The following is a 16,385-nucleotide window of genomic DNA, read 5'->3' as shown; positions in this document are numbered from 1 at the left end:
TTCATCTTCATCTTCATCTTCATCCTCATATTCATCTTCATCCCCAACCCGATCTTCATCCCCATCTTAATCTCCATCTTCATCCTCATCCTCATCTTGATCTTCTTCCCCATCCTCATCATCCCCACCTTCATCTTCATCTTCATCATCGTCATCCCATCCTCTTCCTCATCCTCATCTTCAACCTCATCCTCCTCATCTTCATCGTCCTCATCTGCTTCCTCATACCCATCCTCATATTCATCTTCATCCCCAACCCCATTCCCATCCTCATCCCCATCTTAATCTTCATCCTCATCTTCATATTCATCTTCATCCTCATCCCCATCTTTGTCTTCATCCTCATCATACCATTCTCATCCCATCCTCATCCCCATCCTCATCTTCATCCTCATCCCCATCCCCATCTTCATCCCCATCTTTATCCTCATCCCCATCTTCATCCTCATCTTCAACCCCATCTTCATCCCCATCTTTATCCTCATCCTCATCATCACATCCTCATCCCCGTCTTCATCCTCATCTTCATCCTCATCTCCATCATCATATTCATCTTCATCCCCATTCCTCATCCCCATCTTCATTCTCATATCCTTATTTTCATTCTCATCCTCATCCTATCCTCATTTTCATCTTCATCCCCATCCTCATCTTCATTCTCATCCCCATCCTCATTCCTATCCTCATCTTCTTCCCCATCTTCATCCTCATCATTCGATCCTCATCATCCCCATCCTCATCCTTATATTCATCTTCATCCCCATCCTCGTCCTCATTCCCAACTTTGTCTTCATCCTCCTCATCCCATCCTCATCCCCATCCTCATCTACATCCCCATCTTCATCCTCATCCTCATCTTCATCCTCATCTCCATCCTCATTTTCATCTTCATCCCCATCCTGATCTTCATTCTCATCCCCATCCTCATCCCTATCCTCATCCTCATCTTCATCCCCATCTTCATCCTCATCTTCATCCTCATCATCCCCATCCTCAATGTCATTCTCATCCCCATCGCCATCCTCATCCTTATATTCATCTTCATCCCCATCTTCATCCTCTTTCCCATCTTTGTCTTCATCCTCATCATCCTCCTCATCCCATCCTCATCCCCATCCCCATCTTCATCCCATCTTCTTCCTCATCATCCTCATCTTCAACCTCATCCTCATCCTCACTTTTCATCCACTGCCATTCAAACTCTTTCTTCCTCTTTCTGTGATTAAAGTTCTGTGGGTTAGTGGTTCTGCTCGGGAACACCGCGTCTCTCTGGGAACTCTGCTGGGTCAGCACTTATTTGTTTGATTGAACTTGAACAATTTAAATGGACATTGAAATGATGTGCTCCTCCTCCAACAGGGAGGTAAACTGATGATGTAATAATCATTTCATGAGAGTATTCTCATTGTCCAATCACAGCCGCTCTTCAAACCCAAAAGGTTTGAATCAGTTAAATTCTCTTGGTGGAGGAAGTGTGTGACGTGAAGCTGCAGCAGAGCGTTTGAGGTTCGTCCTCTTTATTATTGGGCTAATGAAGATCTTAACTGGAGCTGTCACAGCGGAGGATGAGTACAATCTCCATTTGGTTCTGAGTCCTGTGTGGGATCACTTGGTTAGTCTCCCTCATTTTGAGGAAATGCAAGGCGGTCCTGTTCCATCGTGGGTCGGAGTTCATCCTCCTCCTGTGATGTGTTAATGAGCTGTGAGTCAGTAACTGTGCTGCTTCCCTCAGGCTCACACAGGAACTTGGAGCAGCGAGAGACGAACGCACAGCGGACGCAGCAGAGGGAGGACATGTAGCCTGCTGCAGCGGAGCAGCATCACCGACGCAGTCTGGGGGAGCAGAACCGGATCGGACCGAGCCGAGGTAAGAACCACAGGAACATGGCTGTTCTCTGTTCTCTGCAGCTGTGGGGTGCACTGTGTGTGCGTGTGTGTGTGCGTGTGTGTGTGTGTGTGTGCGTGTGCGTGTGTGTGTGTGTGTGTGTGCGTGTGCGTGTGCATGCGTGTATTCGTGTGTGTGTCTGTGTGTGCGTATGTGTGCGTGCGTGTGTGTGTGTGTGTGTGTGTGCGTGTGCGTGCGTGTATTCGTGTGTGTGTCTGTGTGTGCGTATGTGTGCGTGCGTGTGTGTGTGTGTGTCCTGTCCTTGTGAACATGTATGAGCCTCAGTGTTCTTCCTGCCTGTAATAAATCACAGTGACATGAGCTGTTAGTGTTCCTGCAGCCCAACCCAGAGCAGTGTGTGTGTGTGTGTGTGTGTGTGTGTGTGTGTGTGTGTGTGTGTGTGTGTGTGTGTGTGTGTGTGTGTGTGTGTGTGTGTGTGTGTGTGTGTGTGTGTGTGTGTGTGCGTGCGAGACTGTAACAGTCTCAGTGAGCTGTGTCATCGTATCCTGACAGTGTAGTCTAACGCTGCAGTACCCCCGTCCCACTAGTTTCTCCTGATGAACGATGCTGCTCCAGTTCACCTTCTCAAGGAGAGCTGCATGTCCACTAGTGATGAGCATTAGAGTCGAAGGTGCTGCAGTTGTTCATACTGGGTTGTTGGATTGTTGAGTTGGTGTATTGTTGAGGTGTTGTGTTGTTGGGTTGTTGGGATGTTGGGTTGTTGTTTTGTTGTATTGTTGTATTTTTGAGTTGGATTGTTTGGTTGTTACATCGTTGGATTGTTGCATTATTGTATTGTTGGTTGTTGGGTTGTTGGGTTGTTGGATTGTTGGATTGTTGGGTTTCTGGGTTGTTCGGTTGTGTGGTTGTTGGATCGTTGGATTGTTGGGATGTATTGTTGTTGTTGTTGTATAGTTGTATTGTTGGGTTGTTGGGTTTTTGTATTGTTGTATTGTTGGGTTGTTGTGTTGCTAGATTGTTGGGTTGTTGTTCTGTTGTATTGTTGAGTTGTTTTATTGTTGGGTTGTTGTATTGTTGGGTTGTTGGATCGTTGTATTGTTGGGTTGTTGGATTGTTGTATTGTTGGATTGGATTGTTGGATTGTTGGGTTGTTGTATCATTGGGTTGTTGGGATGTTGTATTGTTGGGTTTTTGCAATGTTGGATTGTTGTATTGTTGAGTTGTTTTATTGTTGGGTTGTTGTATTGTTGGGTTGTTGGGTTGTTGTTCTGTTGTATTGTTGGGTTGTTGTATTGTTGAATTGTTGAGTTGTTTTATTGTTGGGTTGTTGGATCGTTGGATTGTTGGGTTGTTGGATTGTTGTATTGTTGTTCTGTTGGGTTGTTGGATTTTTGAGTTGTTTTATTGTTGGGTTGTTGTATTGTTGGGTTGTTGTATTGTTGGGTTGTTGGATCGTCGGATCGTTGTATTGGTGGGTTGTTGTATCATTGGGTTGTTGGGATGTTGGGATGTTGTATTGTTGGGTTTTTGCAATGTTGGATTGTTGGGTTGTTGTATTGTTGAGTTGTTTTATTGTTGGGTTGTTGGATCGTTGGATTGTTGGGTTGTTGGATTGTTGTTCTGTTGGGTTGTTGGATTTTTGAGTTGTTTTATTGTTGGTTTGTTGTATTGTTGGGTTGTTGGATCATTGTATTGTTGGGTTGTTGGATCGTCGGATCGTTGTATTGGTGGGTTGTTGTATCATTGGGTTGTTGGGATGTTGGGATGTTGTATTGTTGTATTGTTGGGTTTTTGCAATGTTGGATTGTTGGGTTGTATTGTTGTATTGTTGAGTTGTTTTATTGTTGGGTTGTTGTATTGTTGGGTTGTTGTTCTGTTGGGTTGTTGTATTGTTGAGTTGTTTTATTGTTGGGTTGTTGTATTGTTGGGTTGTTGGATCGTTGGATTGTTGGGTTGTTGGATTGTTGTATTGTTGGGTTGTTGTTCTGTTGTGTTGTTGGGTTGTTGTATTGTTGAGTTGTTTTATTGTTGGGTTGTTGTATTGTTGGTTTGTTGGATCGTTGGATTGTTGGGTTGTTGGATTGTTGTATTGTTGGGTTTTTGCAATGTTGGATTGTTGGGTTGTTGTATTGTTGAGTTGTTTTATTGTTGGGTTGTTGTATTGTTGGGTTGTTGGATCGTTGTATTGTTGGGTTGTTGGATTGTTGTATTGTTGGGTTGTTTTATTGTTGGATTTTTGCATTGTTGGGTTGTTGTATTGTTGGGTTGTTGTATTGTTGGGTTGTTGTATTGTTGGGTTGTTGTTCTGTTGTATTGTTGGGTTGTTGTATTGTTGAGTTGTTTTATTGTTGGGTTGTTGGATTGTTGTATTGTTGGGTTGTTGTTCTGTTGTATTGTTGGGTTGTTGAGTTGTTGGGTTGTTGTATTGTTGAGTTGTTTTATTGTTGGGTTGTTGTATTGTTGGGTTGTTGTATCATTGGGTTGTTGGATTGTTGGGATGTTGGATTGTTGCATTGTTGGGTTTTTGCATTGTTGGATTGTTGGGTTGTTGTATTGCTAGATTGTTGAGTTGTTGTACTGTTGTATTGTTGGGTTGTTGTATTGTTGGGTTTTTGTATTGCTAGATTGTTGAGTTGTTGTACTGTTTTATTGTTGGGTTGTTGGATCGTTGGATTGTTGGGTTGTTGGATTGTTGTATTGTTGTTCTGTTGGGTTGTTGGATTTTTGAGTTGTTTTATTGTTGGGTTGTTGTATTGTTGGGTTGTTGGATCGTCGGATCGTTGAATTGGTGGGTTGTTGTATCATTGGGTTGTTGGGATGTTGGGATGTTGTATTGTTGGGTTTTTGCAATGTTGGATTGTTGGGTTGTTGTATTGTTGAGTTGTTTTATTGTTGGGTTGTTGTATTGTTGGGTTGTTGTTCTGTTGTATTGTTGGGTTGTTGTATTGTTGAGTTGTTTTATTGTTGGGTTGTTGGATCGTTGGATTGTTGGGTTGTTGGATTGTTGTTCTGTTGGGTTGTTGGATTTTTGAGTTGTTTTATTGTTGGTTTGTTGTATTGTTGGGTTGTTGGATCATTGTATTGTTGGGTTGTTGGATCGTCGGATCGTTGTATTGGTGGGTTGTTGTATCATTGGGTTGTTGGGATGTTGGGATGTTGTATTGTTGTATTGTTGGGTTTTTGCAATGTTGGATTGTTGGGTTGTATTGTTGTATTGTTGAGTTGTTTTATTGTTGGGTTGTTGTATTGTTGGGTTGTTGTTCTGTTGGGTTGTTGTATTGTTGAGTTGTTTTATTGTTGGGTTGTTGGATTGTTGTATTGTTGGGTTGTTGTTCTGTTGTGTTGTTGTATTGTTGAGTTGTTTTATTGTTGGGTTGTTGTATTGTTGGTTTGTTGGATCGTTGGATTGTTGGGTTGTTGGATTGTTGTATTGTTGGGTTTTTGCAATGTTGGATTGTTGGGTTGTTGTATTGTTGAGTTATTTTATTGTTGGGTTGTTGTATTGTTGGGTTGTTGGATCGTTGTATTGTTGGGTTGTTGGATTGTTGTATTGTTGGGTTGTTTTATTGTTGGATTTTTGCATTGTTGGGTTGTTGTATTGTTGGGTTGTTGTTCTGTTGTATTGTTGGGTTGTTGTATTGTTGAGTTGTTTTATTGTTGGGTTGTTGTATTGTTGTATTGTTGGGTTGTTGTTCTGTTGTATTGTTGGGTTGTTGAGTTGTTGGGTTGTTGTATTGTTGAGTTGTTTTATTGTTGGGTTGTTGTATTGTTGGGTTGTTGTATCATTGGGTTGTTGGATTGTTGGGATGTTGGATTGTTGCATTGTTGGGTTTTTGCATTGTTGGATTGTTGGGTTGTTGTATTGCTAGATTGTTGAGTTGTTGTACTGTTGTATTGTTGGTTTGGTGGATTGTTGTGTTGTTGTATTGCTAGATTGTTGAGTTGTTGTATTGTTGGGTTGTTGGATTGTTGGGTTGTTCTATTGTTGGGTTATTGGATTGTTGGGGTTTTGGATCATTGGGTTGTTGGGATGTTGGATTGTTTGGTTTTTGCATTGTTGGGTTGTTATATTGCTGAATTGTTGGGTTGTTGGATTGTTCAGTTGTTGTATTGTTGGGTTGATGTATCGTTGTATTGTTGTATTGTTGTATTGTTGGGTTGTTGTATTGTTGGGTTGTTGTTGGGTTTTTGGATTGTTGGGTTGTTGTATTGCTGGATTATTGGGTTGTTGGATTGTTGGGTTGTTGGATTGTTGTGTTGTTGGGATGGTGGGATGTTGGATTGTTGGGTTTTTGCATAGTTGGATTGTTGGGTTGTTGTATTGCTAGATTGTTGGGTTGTTGTACTGTTGTATTGTTGGGTTGGTGGGTTGTTGAGTTTTTGTATTGTTGGGTTTCTGGGTTGTTGGATCGTTGGATTGTTGGGTTGTGTAGTTGTTGGATCATTGGATTGTTGTATTGTTCTATTATTGGGTTGTTGTATTGTTGAGTTGTTTTATTGTTGGGTTGTTGTATTGTTGTTTTGTTGGATCGTTGGATTGTTGGATTGTTGGGTTGTTGGATTGTTGTATTGTTGTATTGGTTTTTGCAATGTTGGATTGTTGGGTTGTTGTATTGTTGAGTTGTTTTATTGTTGGGTTGTTGGATTGTTGGATTGTTGGGTTGTTGTTCTGTTGTATTGTTGGGTTGTTGTATTGTTGGGTTGTTGTTCTGTTGGATTGTTGGGTTGTTGTATTGTTGAGTTGTTTTATTGTTGGGTTGTTGGATTGTTGTATTGTTGGGTTGTTGTTCTGTTGTATTGTTGGGTTGTTGAGTTGTTTTATTGTTGGGTTGTTGTATCATTGGGTTGTTGGATTGTTGGGATGTTGGATTGTTGGGTTTTTGCAATGTTGGATTGTTGGGTTGTTGTATTGCTAGATTGTTGAGTTGTTGTACTGTTGTATTGTTGGGTTGTTGTATTGCTAGATTGTTGAGTTGTTGTACTGTTGTATTGTTGGGTTTTTGTATTGCTAGATTGTTGAGTTGTTGTACTGTTGTATTGTTGGTTTGGTGGATTGTTGTATTGTTGGGTTGTTGGGTTGTTGGGATGTTGGATTGTTGCATTGTTGGGTTTTTGCATTTTTGGATTGTTGGGTTGTTGTATTGCTAGATTGTTGAGTTGTTGTACTGTTGTATTGTTGGTTTGGTGGATTGTTGGGTTGTTGTATTGCTAGATTGTTGAGTTGTTGTACTGTTGTGTTGTTGGTTTGGTGGATTTTTGGGTTGTTGTATTGCTGGGTTGTTGGATCATTGGGTTGTTGGGATGTTGGATTGTTTGGTTTTTGCATTGTTGGGTTGTTATATTGCTGAATTATTGGATTGTTGGGTTGTTGGATTGTTCAGTTGTTGTATTGTTGGGTTGATGTATCGTTGTATTGTTGTATTGTTGGGTTGTTGGATTGTTGGGTTGTTGTTGGGTTTTTGCATTGTTGGATTGTTGGGTTGTTGTATTGCTGGATTATTGGGTTGTTGGATTGTTGGGTTGTTGGATCGTTGTGTTGTTGGGATGGTGGGATGTTGGATTGTTGGGTTTTTGCATAGTTGGATTGTTGGGTTGTTGTATTGCTAGATTGTTGGGTTGTTGTACTGTTGTATTGTTGGGTTGGTGGGTTGTTGAGTTTTTGTATTGTTGGGTTGTTGGGTTTCTGGGTTGTTGGATCGTTGGATTGTTGGGTTGTGTAGTTGTTGGATCATTGGATTGTTGTATTGTTCTATTATTGGGTTGTTGGATTGTTGGGTTGTTGGATTGTTGAGTTGTTGGATTGTTGGATTGTTGTTTTGCTGTATTGTTGTATTTTTGGGTTGGATTGTTTGGTTGTTGCATAGTTGGATTGTTGTATTATTGGTTGTTGGATTGTTTGATTGCTGGGTTTCTGGGTTGTTGGATTGTTAGGTTGTGTGGTTGTTGGATCGTTGTATTGTTGGGATGTATTGTTGTGTTGTTGTATAGTTGTATTGTTGGGTTGTTGGGTTTCTGGGTTGTTGGATTGTTGGGTTGTGTAGTTGTTGGATCATTGGATTGTTGTATTGTTCTATTATTGGGTTGTTGGATTGTTGGATTGTGTGGTTTTTGGATCGTTGTATTGTTGTATTGTTGGGATGTATTGTTGTGTTGTTGTATAGTTGGATTGTTGGGTTGTTGGGTTTTTGTATTGTTGTATTGTTGGGTTGTTATTCTGTTGTATTGTTGGGTTGTTGTATTGTTGTATTGTTGTATTGTTGAGTTGTTGTATTGTTGGGTTGTTGGATCGTTGGGTTGCTGTATTGTTGGGTTGTTGGGATGTTGCATTGTTGTGTTTTTGCATTGTTGGATTGTTGGGTTGTTGTATTGTTGGGTTGTTGGATTGTGCGGCTGTTGTATTGTTGGATCGTTGGGTTTTTGTATTGTTGGGTTGTTGGGTTGTTGGATCATTGTATTGTTGTGTTGTTGGGATTTTGGATTGTTGTATTGTTGGGTTGTTGGATTGTTGGGTTGTTGGGATGTTGGATTGTTGTATTGTTGGGTTGTTGTATTGCTGGAGTATTAGGTTGTTGGATTGGTGGGTTGTTGTATTGCTGGATTATTGGGTTGTTGGATTGTTGGGTGCTGCGTAGGCCATGCTGCAGGCCCTTGCGGGCCAACACCCTGGCCTGGATGGCGTCTGAATCATTGGCCGCAGCTGGAGGCAGGGCCTGCATGATCCTGTGGACCAACTCCTAGTCCCGAATGGCGTCTGGATCGCTCGCCGGCGCTGCAGGAGTAGAGAGTCCGTAGTGGCGACTGACGGGGCTGTAGGCTCGCTCGTAGTGAGTGACTGGGCTGTGGGCTCGCTCATGGTGTCTGATGGCTGCACGTCCAGAGACCAGGGGTGTAGCAGGACCGGATGGCCGGTGACCCCGGTGTCACCTCCTTCTGGGGGAGTCCCAGAAGGCCGGGCGGGTTCCCTCAAACCCAGTCCTGGGTTCAGCGGAAACGGGATCATTCCGGCGGGCCTGACTGGCAAAATATTGAAATAAAGTCATGTACCTCGGCCCCGAGTCTGTGACCACTGGGTCCTTCCTTGGTCGGTTCATTCTGTTATGAGGTGGTGTTTACCAGGACCCAAATGCAGGATCACAGACTTAGGTATCGGTTCCAAAATACAGTCTTTATTCCAATAAACAAAAACAAACAAACAAAGAAACAAACAAAAGGCGGTACCCACAACATCAATCTGCTTCCCAGTCGGGAGGGCAACTCAACCGACAGATCTGGGGAGACATGGCTGGCAGGGCAGCCGGCAGACCAGTGGACAGGACCGCTGGAAAAAACGGTCAATAATCCTCTGAATTGGGAGGGCAACTCCACCGACTGGTGACTCCGACAGGGAGCTCCACATGAGGAACAGAAGCCGGAGGAACGGGAACGGGAACAGGACGAACGGAGAACAGACGGAGGACGGACGGGTGACTAACAAATGAACCGACAACCAGAGGAGTGCAGGGGCAGGGTACATATAGTCCGGGGAGGTGATCAGGGAGATGCAGCCCACCTGCAGGTGGTGATCAGGGGTGAGTGGCTGCAGCTGCTGGGACTGGTGAGGGGCGTGGCCACGGGAGGTGAGAAGAGGAGGACACAGAACAAGCAGACGGGACTGAGGGAACACAGGAGGAGAGGTGATCGAGGGCAAAACAGAGGAAAACCGGACTCCTGACAATTGTTGGGTTGTGTAGTTGTTAGATCATTGGATTATTGTATTGTTCTATGATTGGGTTGATGGACTGTTGGGTTTTTGGGTTGTTGGATCGTTGGGTTGTTGGGTTTTTGTATTGTTGTATTGTTGAGTTATTGTGTTATTGTATTGTTGGGTTGTTGGATCGTTGGATCGTTGGGTTGTTGGGTTGTTGGATCGTTGGATTGTTGGGTTCTACGGTTCCTCTCTGTGAGGTTCTGTTGTCAGGACTTTACTATGTTAATTATCTTGAGATTGTGTAATATATTTCTCTAAAACTCTTTATAGAAATAAATCCAAGTAGTATCACACATTCCTCATTCAGAGTCGCTCACGGTCATGTTCTTAAAAAAGTGTTTACATGGTTGTCTGAGCACTGCAGCTTCTGCCGCTTCCACATCCCAGAATAAACACACTTCAAACACAGTTCAATCATGGAGAAGGAGATACTCTACCAACAGTGTACCAGACCATGTGTGACTCTGGCTGATGATCGGTCAGCTGGACTGTGAACAACATGAGAGCACATTCAGTCAATCATGAGGACTCCAGTTGTCCTGATCCGTCGCTACGTCTGCAGTGTTCTTGCTGGATGTTGTATAAGTCACAGTGTGCTGACTCCTCTCTGTTTCAGATACCATGGCTGCTGGACTGAGGCCGCTGGTTGTGGTTCTGTTGCTGCTGTGCTGTTGGCAGCTGACCACAGCCAAAGAAGGCAAATCCACAAAAAAGGGGAAGAAAGGAAAACAAGTGGTCTGTCCATCGTGAGTAAACGCATCATTTCTAAATATGTTTTTACCAACAACACTGTCCTCGCCATGTGTCACCATTGTTACACCTCCAGGCCACGGTAGGCACATACACTGCTCCAAAAAATAAAGGGAACGCTTAAACAACACAATGTAACTCCAATCAATCCCACTTCTGTGAAATCAACCTGTCCAGTTTGGATCAACACTGATTGTGGATCAGTTTCACCTGCTGCTGTACAAATGGAACAAACAACAGGTGGAAATGAGGCAATTATCAAAACAACCCTATAAAGGAACGGTTCTGCAGGTGGTGACCACAGACCGTTTCTCTGTCCTCGTCCTTTCTGGATGATTGTTGGTCCCTTTTGCATTTTGCCAGTGTCCTCACCACTAGAGGGAGCATGAGGTGTCTCCAACCCACAGAAGTTGTTCAGGTAGTGCAGCTCATCCAGGATGGCACATCAATGCACGCTGTGGCAAGAAGGTTTGCTGTGTCTGTCAGCACAGTGTCAAGAGCACGGAGGAGATACCGGGAGATGGGCCGGTCCACCAGGAGACGTGGAGGGGGCCGTAGGAGGACAACAACCCAGCAGCAGGACCGCTATTTGCTCCTTTGTGCAAGGAGGAACAGGAGGAGCGCTGCCAGAGCCCTACAAAATGACCTCCAGCAGGCCACTAATGTGCATGTTTCTGCTCAAACTGTCAGAAACAGACTCCATGAGGGCGGTACGAGGGCCCGACGTCCACAAGTGGGGTCTGTGCTCACAGCCCAATACCGTGCGGGGCGGTCGGACTTTACCGGAGAACATCGAGATCGGCAGCTTCTCCGTCGGCGCCCTGCGGTCTTCACGGATGAGAGCAGGTTCCCACTGAGCACATGTGACAGACGTGACGGAGTCTGGAGACGCCGTGGAGAACGTTCTGCTGCCTGCAACATCCTCCAGTGTGACCGGTTCGGCGGCGGGTCAGCGACGGTCTGGGGAGGCGTTTCTTCGGAGGGCAGCGCAGCCCTCCGTGTGCTAGCCAGAGGTACCCTTACTGCCATTAGGTCCCGGGATGAGATCCTCAGACCCGTTGAAGACCATCTGCTGGTGCAGCGGGTCCTGGGTTCTTCTGATGCAGGACAATGCTCGGCCTCATGTGGCTGGAGTGTGTCAGCGGTTCCTGCACGATGAAGGCATCGATGCTACGGACCGGCCCGCCCGTCCCCCAGACCTGAATCCAATCCAGCACATCTGGGACATCGCGTCTCGTTCCGTCCGCCGACGCCACGTCCACCACAGACTGTCCGGGAGTGGACCGATGCTTTGATCCAGGTCTGGGAGGAGATCCCTCAGGAGAACATCCGTGGTCTCATCAGGAGCATGCCCAGGCGTTGTAGGGAGTGATACAGGCACGTGGAGGACACACACACTACTGAGACTCATTTGGACTTGTCTTCAGGAATCTCCACAGAAGTTGGATCAGCCTGTGATCTGATTTTTCCACTTTTATTTGGAGTATGATTCTGAATCCAGACCTCCATGGATAATGATTTTGATTTCCATTGATCATTCTGATGTTATTTTGTTCTCAACACATTCCACTATGTAATAAATAAAGATTTGAACTGGAATATTTCATTCATTGAGATCTAGGATGTGTTGTTTAAGTGCTCCCTTTATTTTTTTGAGCAGTGTATTATTTAGGACACGTCGAAGTACATCTCACCTGCTGTCTCTTATTGTTCATATATGACATTCTACCTGCTCCTGAGAGGTGGGAATGATCCCATCTTTCCTCACTGTTCATCCCTTTTCTTTGTTTGCAGTGTGCAGTGATACCACATTTAGCATGTGGGACGTTTCTTGTATTACCAGTTGTTGGTAGATGTGAAACTCTTCCATCTGTCTTCGTTGTTTTAATTATTTTTCATTATCATCCTCTGTAACAGCCAGTTGTCTCCAGAAGAGTTGGCCCAGGTTCCTGCCAACTCTACCTCCAACATTTTGAACCGTCTCATGGTCAGCTATGACGCACGAATAAGGCCCAACTTTCAAGGTAAATCTCTGATCACCCAAGTACCTCTACCCTAACTGTTCATCCAGAAACTCAATTTCTTGGCCTCAGACTGTTGTTGTCAAACAGACTGTTGTTGTTAGACTATTGTTGTTGTCAGACTGTGATCAGACAGACTGTTGTTGTTAGACTGTTGTCAGACAGACTGTTGTTGTCATACAGACTGTTGTTGTCAGACTGTTTTTTGTCAACCGAGACTGTTGTTGTCATACAACTTGTTGTCAGACTGTTGGTGTTAGACTTATTGTCAGACAGACTTTTGTTGTCAGACTTTTGTTGTCAGACAGACTGTTTTTGTCAGACTGTTGTTGTCAGACAGACCGTTGTTGTCAGACTGTTATTGTCCTACAAACTGTTGTTTTCATGCAGACTGTTGTTGTCAGACTATTGTTGTAATACAGACCACCATCTTTTCCAGACTGTCCAGTTTGCAGCCAATGATGGAGCCGGCCTTCTTAACCAGTTTGTTAAGTCTGTTGGTGTCTCCGGCTCCAATGCTGCCCCCATCTCCCTTCCCCCCCCACGCACCTCTCCCCCCCAGCAGACTACTAGAAGTACAGTTCACTGGCCACAACAGATGGTAGAACATCTCCAACATCTCGCTGCACACATTGAAGGATCGAAGTTTCCTCAAGAAAAAGAGTCGCCCACTCCACAAAGTCCTCCACTACTGCCCTGTACTCGTCCTCCCATCCATCCCTTATACACCGTCCACTGACTCCTCCTCCCGTCCATCCCTTATACATCCTACCACTGCAGAGTCATCAGAGAACTTCTGCAGATGTCTTGACTCTGAGTTGTACTGGAAGTCAGTGGTGTAGAAGGTGAACAGGAAGGAGACAGAACAGTTTCCTGTGGATCTCCAGTACCACTGACCAGTCACCGGTTCCATCCAGGTGAGACTGAGGTCGTTGCAGCAGGTAGATGATGGCGTCGTCCACTCCCACATGAGGCTGGTACGCAAATTGCAGAGGGTCCAGTGAAGATTTCACCAGCGGCCTGAGGTGGGCCAAGACCAGCCTCTCCAGCACCTTCATCACATGAGATGTGAGGGCAACCGGTCGGTAGTCGTTGAGGCCGGATGGAGTCGTCTTCTGAGGGACTGGAACCAGGCAGGACATCTTCCACAACTTCCTCCTGCTTCAGGCTCAGGTTGAAGAGGTGTTGTAGGACCTCAGCCAGCTGGACGGCGCAGGTCTTCAGGGCCCCAGGGCCGATGCCATCAGGTCTTCAGGACCCCTGGGGCTGATGCCGTCAGGTCCTGCAGCCTTGCGCTGGTGGAGTCTCTCCAGCTGTCTCCTAACCTGGCCAGTCGTCACAGAGGGGGGAGGGGGGGGTCATGGCGTCGATGGTGGAAGAGCCCTTTGGAGTTGAGGACTCTGTGTCCATGCAGCTCATCAGGGGGGACTAAGTGGGGGGGCAGCAGAGGTGTTTGGGAGGTGTGAGGTGTGGAGGAGACAGATGAGGGAGGTGAACTAAACCTGTTGAAGAAACAGTTTAGCTCATTGTTCCTCTCCAGGTTCCCCCTGATTGTTCCTCTCCAGGTTCCCCCTGCTTGTTCCTCTCCAGGTTCCCCCTGCTTGTTCCTCTCCAGGTTCCCCCTGGTTGTCTCTCTCTCCCCTTGAACCCAGTAATCTCCTTCATACCGGTCCACACCTCCCTCACGTTGTTCTGCTGGAGTTTGGCCTCCAGCTTCCTCCTGTAGGAGTCCTTGCACTCCCTCATCTTCTCCTTCAGGTGGCGCTGCACTCTCCTGAGCTCCTCCCTGTCCTCAGACCTGAAGGCTGCTTTCTTCTTATTAAGAAGCACCTTCAGGTCACTGGTGATCCACGGCTTGTTGTTGGGAAAGCAGTGTACAGTCCGGGATGGTACGGTGGAGTGTTCACAGAATTTGATGTATTCTGTGATACAGTCCGTCCTGCTGTTGATGTCTTCCCCATGTGGTCCACACAGCACATCCTAGTCCGTGGACTCAAAGCAGTCCTGCAGGGCGTCTTTAGCCTCCTGTGTCCACCTCGCAGACCCCGACGTCTTCTCCGAAGTTCGTCCGGGATTTCAGGCCTCGCTCCGGGCAGCAGCAGTAGAGGTCTACTCAGCGCGATCAGCTGATCACGAGAGTAAACAAAGGCCCCGGTCCATTGTGCGTAGCTCTCCGTTACAAAGAGGGAAAAAAGTAGAAGAGCCACCAGAAAAGTGGAAAAGTTACAGTCCATTGTCTGACCATCACTTAACACGTGAAAGAAAAACAACAACTCCGAAGAGGAGAAAGAAAGAAAAATACTTAAAACACTCGAGGGGGGGGAGCTGCTGTAACAGGCTGCCACTAGCATGGCCCCATCTTCCATCGAGGAGTTGTTGTTGTCGTCAGACAGACTGTTGTTGTTGTCAGACTGTTTGTAGCAAGATTGGTCCTACCGGGGTCTCTCCTGGACACAGACGACACGCTCAGTCGTACGTTCGGGTGTAAATGCCTTTATTTGCCCGGTCCATACACCAATGTCTTCGTGCAACCGCTCCTTCTCTTCCTCCTTCTCCCTGCTTCCTTTATAGGGGAGAGCTCATCAGTTCACCTCCAGCTCAGCTGTGCTCATTACACCTCAAACAGCCCCCAGCCCTCTGTTCGACGCATCAGTCTGCAGAGTAAAGGGGAGAGAGAAGTTAGGGGTGTGGAGGAGTGGTTCCCCACAGAGAGCTTGTTTCACCTTCTCAACCGCCCACTGGCACTGCTCCGTCCACTGGACCGGATCTGAGGCACCTTTCCGGGTCAGGTCGGTCAAGGGACTGGTCAGGTCTGCAAAGTTCGAGATGAATCGTCTATAATAACCCGCCAGCCCCAAAAACCGCCTCACCTCTTTTTTGACCCCCAGAACAATGGGGCTACACCAGGCACTGTTGGACTCTTCTATTACTCCCATCTCCAGCATAGCCACCAATTCTCTCTGAACCACTTTCCTCTTGTGTTCAGGTAGCCTGTAGGGTCGCGACCGCACCGTCACACCCGGAGACGTCTCAATGTTGTCCACTATGAGGTTCGTGCATCCTGGCAGGAGGGAGAACACATCAGCAAATTGCTTCTGCAACTGGGCAACGTCTGTTCTCTGGGTCCCGGAGAGATGGGCGTCGAAAGGGAGCGAGGCAGGATTGGTGGACTTTGGAACCTCTGGCCCCAGCTCCTCTCTCTCAGATACCGCTGACACCAGAGAAACAGACTCCGCCTCTCTCCATGCTTTTAAGAGGTTGAGGTGGTAGAGCTGTGTAGCTCCGCCCCTGTCAGATCGCACCACCTCATAGTCGACGTCCCCTACTCGCTGTGTGACCACAAAGGGTCCTTGCCATTTGGCGAGGAGCTTCGAGCTGGAAGAAGGAAGCAATACAAGTACCTTTTCTCCTGGTGTGAATTGCCTCAGCTTGGCCCCTCTGTTGTACAGCCGTTGTTGATGCTCCTGGGCCTGGAGCAAAATCTCACGTGACATCTGACCCAGTGTGTGGACTTTTGCTCGCAGGTCCAGGACGTATTGAATTTCACTTTTGCTGGAGCTCGGACCTTCCTCCCAGTTTTCCTTAAGCAGGTCGAGCACCCCTCGTGGTTTCCTGCCAAACAGCAGTTCAAAGGGAGAAAATCCCGTGGAGGCCTGGGGGACCTCCCGCACTGCAAACAACAGAGGATCAAGCCATTTATCCCAATTACGTTCATCGTCGTGTATAAATTTACGAATCATGGACTTTAAAGTCTTATTCAGACGCTCCACAAGCCCGTCAGTCTGTGGGTGATAAACACTGGTCCGAATAGACTTAATGCCCAGTAATCCATAAAGTTCTCTCAGTGTTCGTGACATGAACGAGGTGCCCTGGTCAGTCAGAATCTCTTTCGGGATTCCGACTCGGGAGATGACCTGAAACAGAGCCTGCACAACACTCTTTGCCGAAATGCTGCGCAACGGCACTGCCTCGGGATATCGTGTTGCGTAATCCACCAGGACTAACACAAAGCGATATCCGC

The 16,385-nt window shown here is 46.1% G+C and overlaps 1 protein-coding gene across 7 annotated transcripts in view; it reads left to right on the top strand.

Moving 5' to 3' along the window:
* The first annotated feature begins 1,174 nt into the window (after positions 1-1,174).
* The window catches only part of LOC138636620 (glycine receptor subunit beta-like), a 48,047-nt gene continuing 32,836 nt past the window's right edge, over positions 1,175-16,385 (top strand). For 4 of the 7 annotated variants that reach the window (XR_011312307.1, XR_011312309.1, XR_011312308.1 and 1 more), the window contains exons 1-3: positions 1,177-1,867; positions 10,210-10,339; positions 12,261-12,367. Coding sequence is in view for 4 of the 7 variants with exons in the window: in XM_069724708.1 (XP_069580809.1) it covers positions 10,215-10,339; positions 12,261-12,367 (232 nt within the window). In the remaining 3 variants the exon portion in view is untranslated. Of the gene's footprint in view, positions 1,868-10,209; positions 10,340-12,260; positions 12,368-16,385 lie in introns of all 7 variants that reach the window. The other 3 variants (XM_069724709.1, XM_069724710.1, XM_069724711.1) reach the window with 3 other exon arrangements.

This window comes from Brachyistius frenatus, unplaced genomic scaffold, assembly GCF_029030835.1.
Source record: "Brachyistius frenatus isolate BFR_SWC_R1_liver_20210118 unplaced genomic scaffold, ASM2903083v1 Contig_392, whole genome shotgun sequence".
NCBI lineage: Eukaryota > Metazoa > Chordata > Actinopteri > Embiotocidae > Brachyistius > Brachyistius frenatus.
Note: the sequence above shows the minus strand (reverse complement) of the source record. Positions and strands in the feature narration are given on the sequence as shown.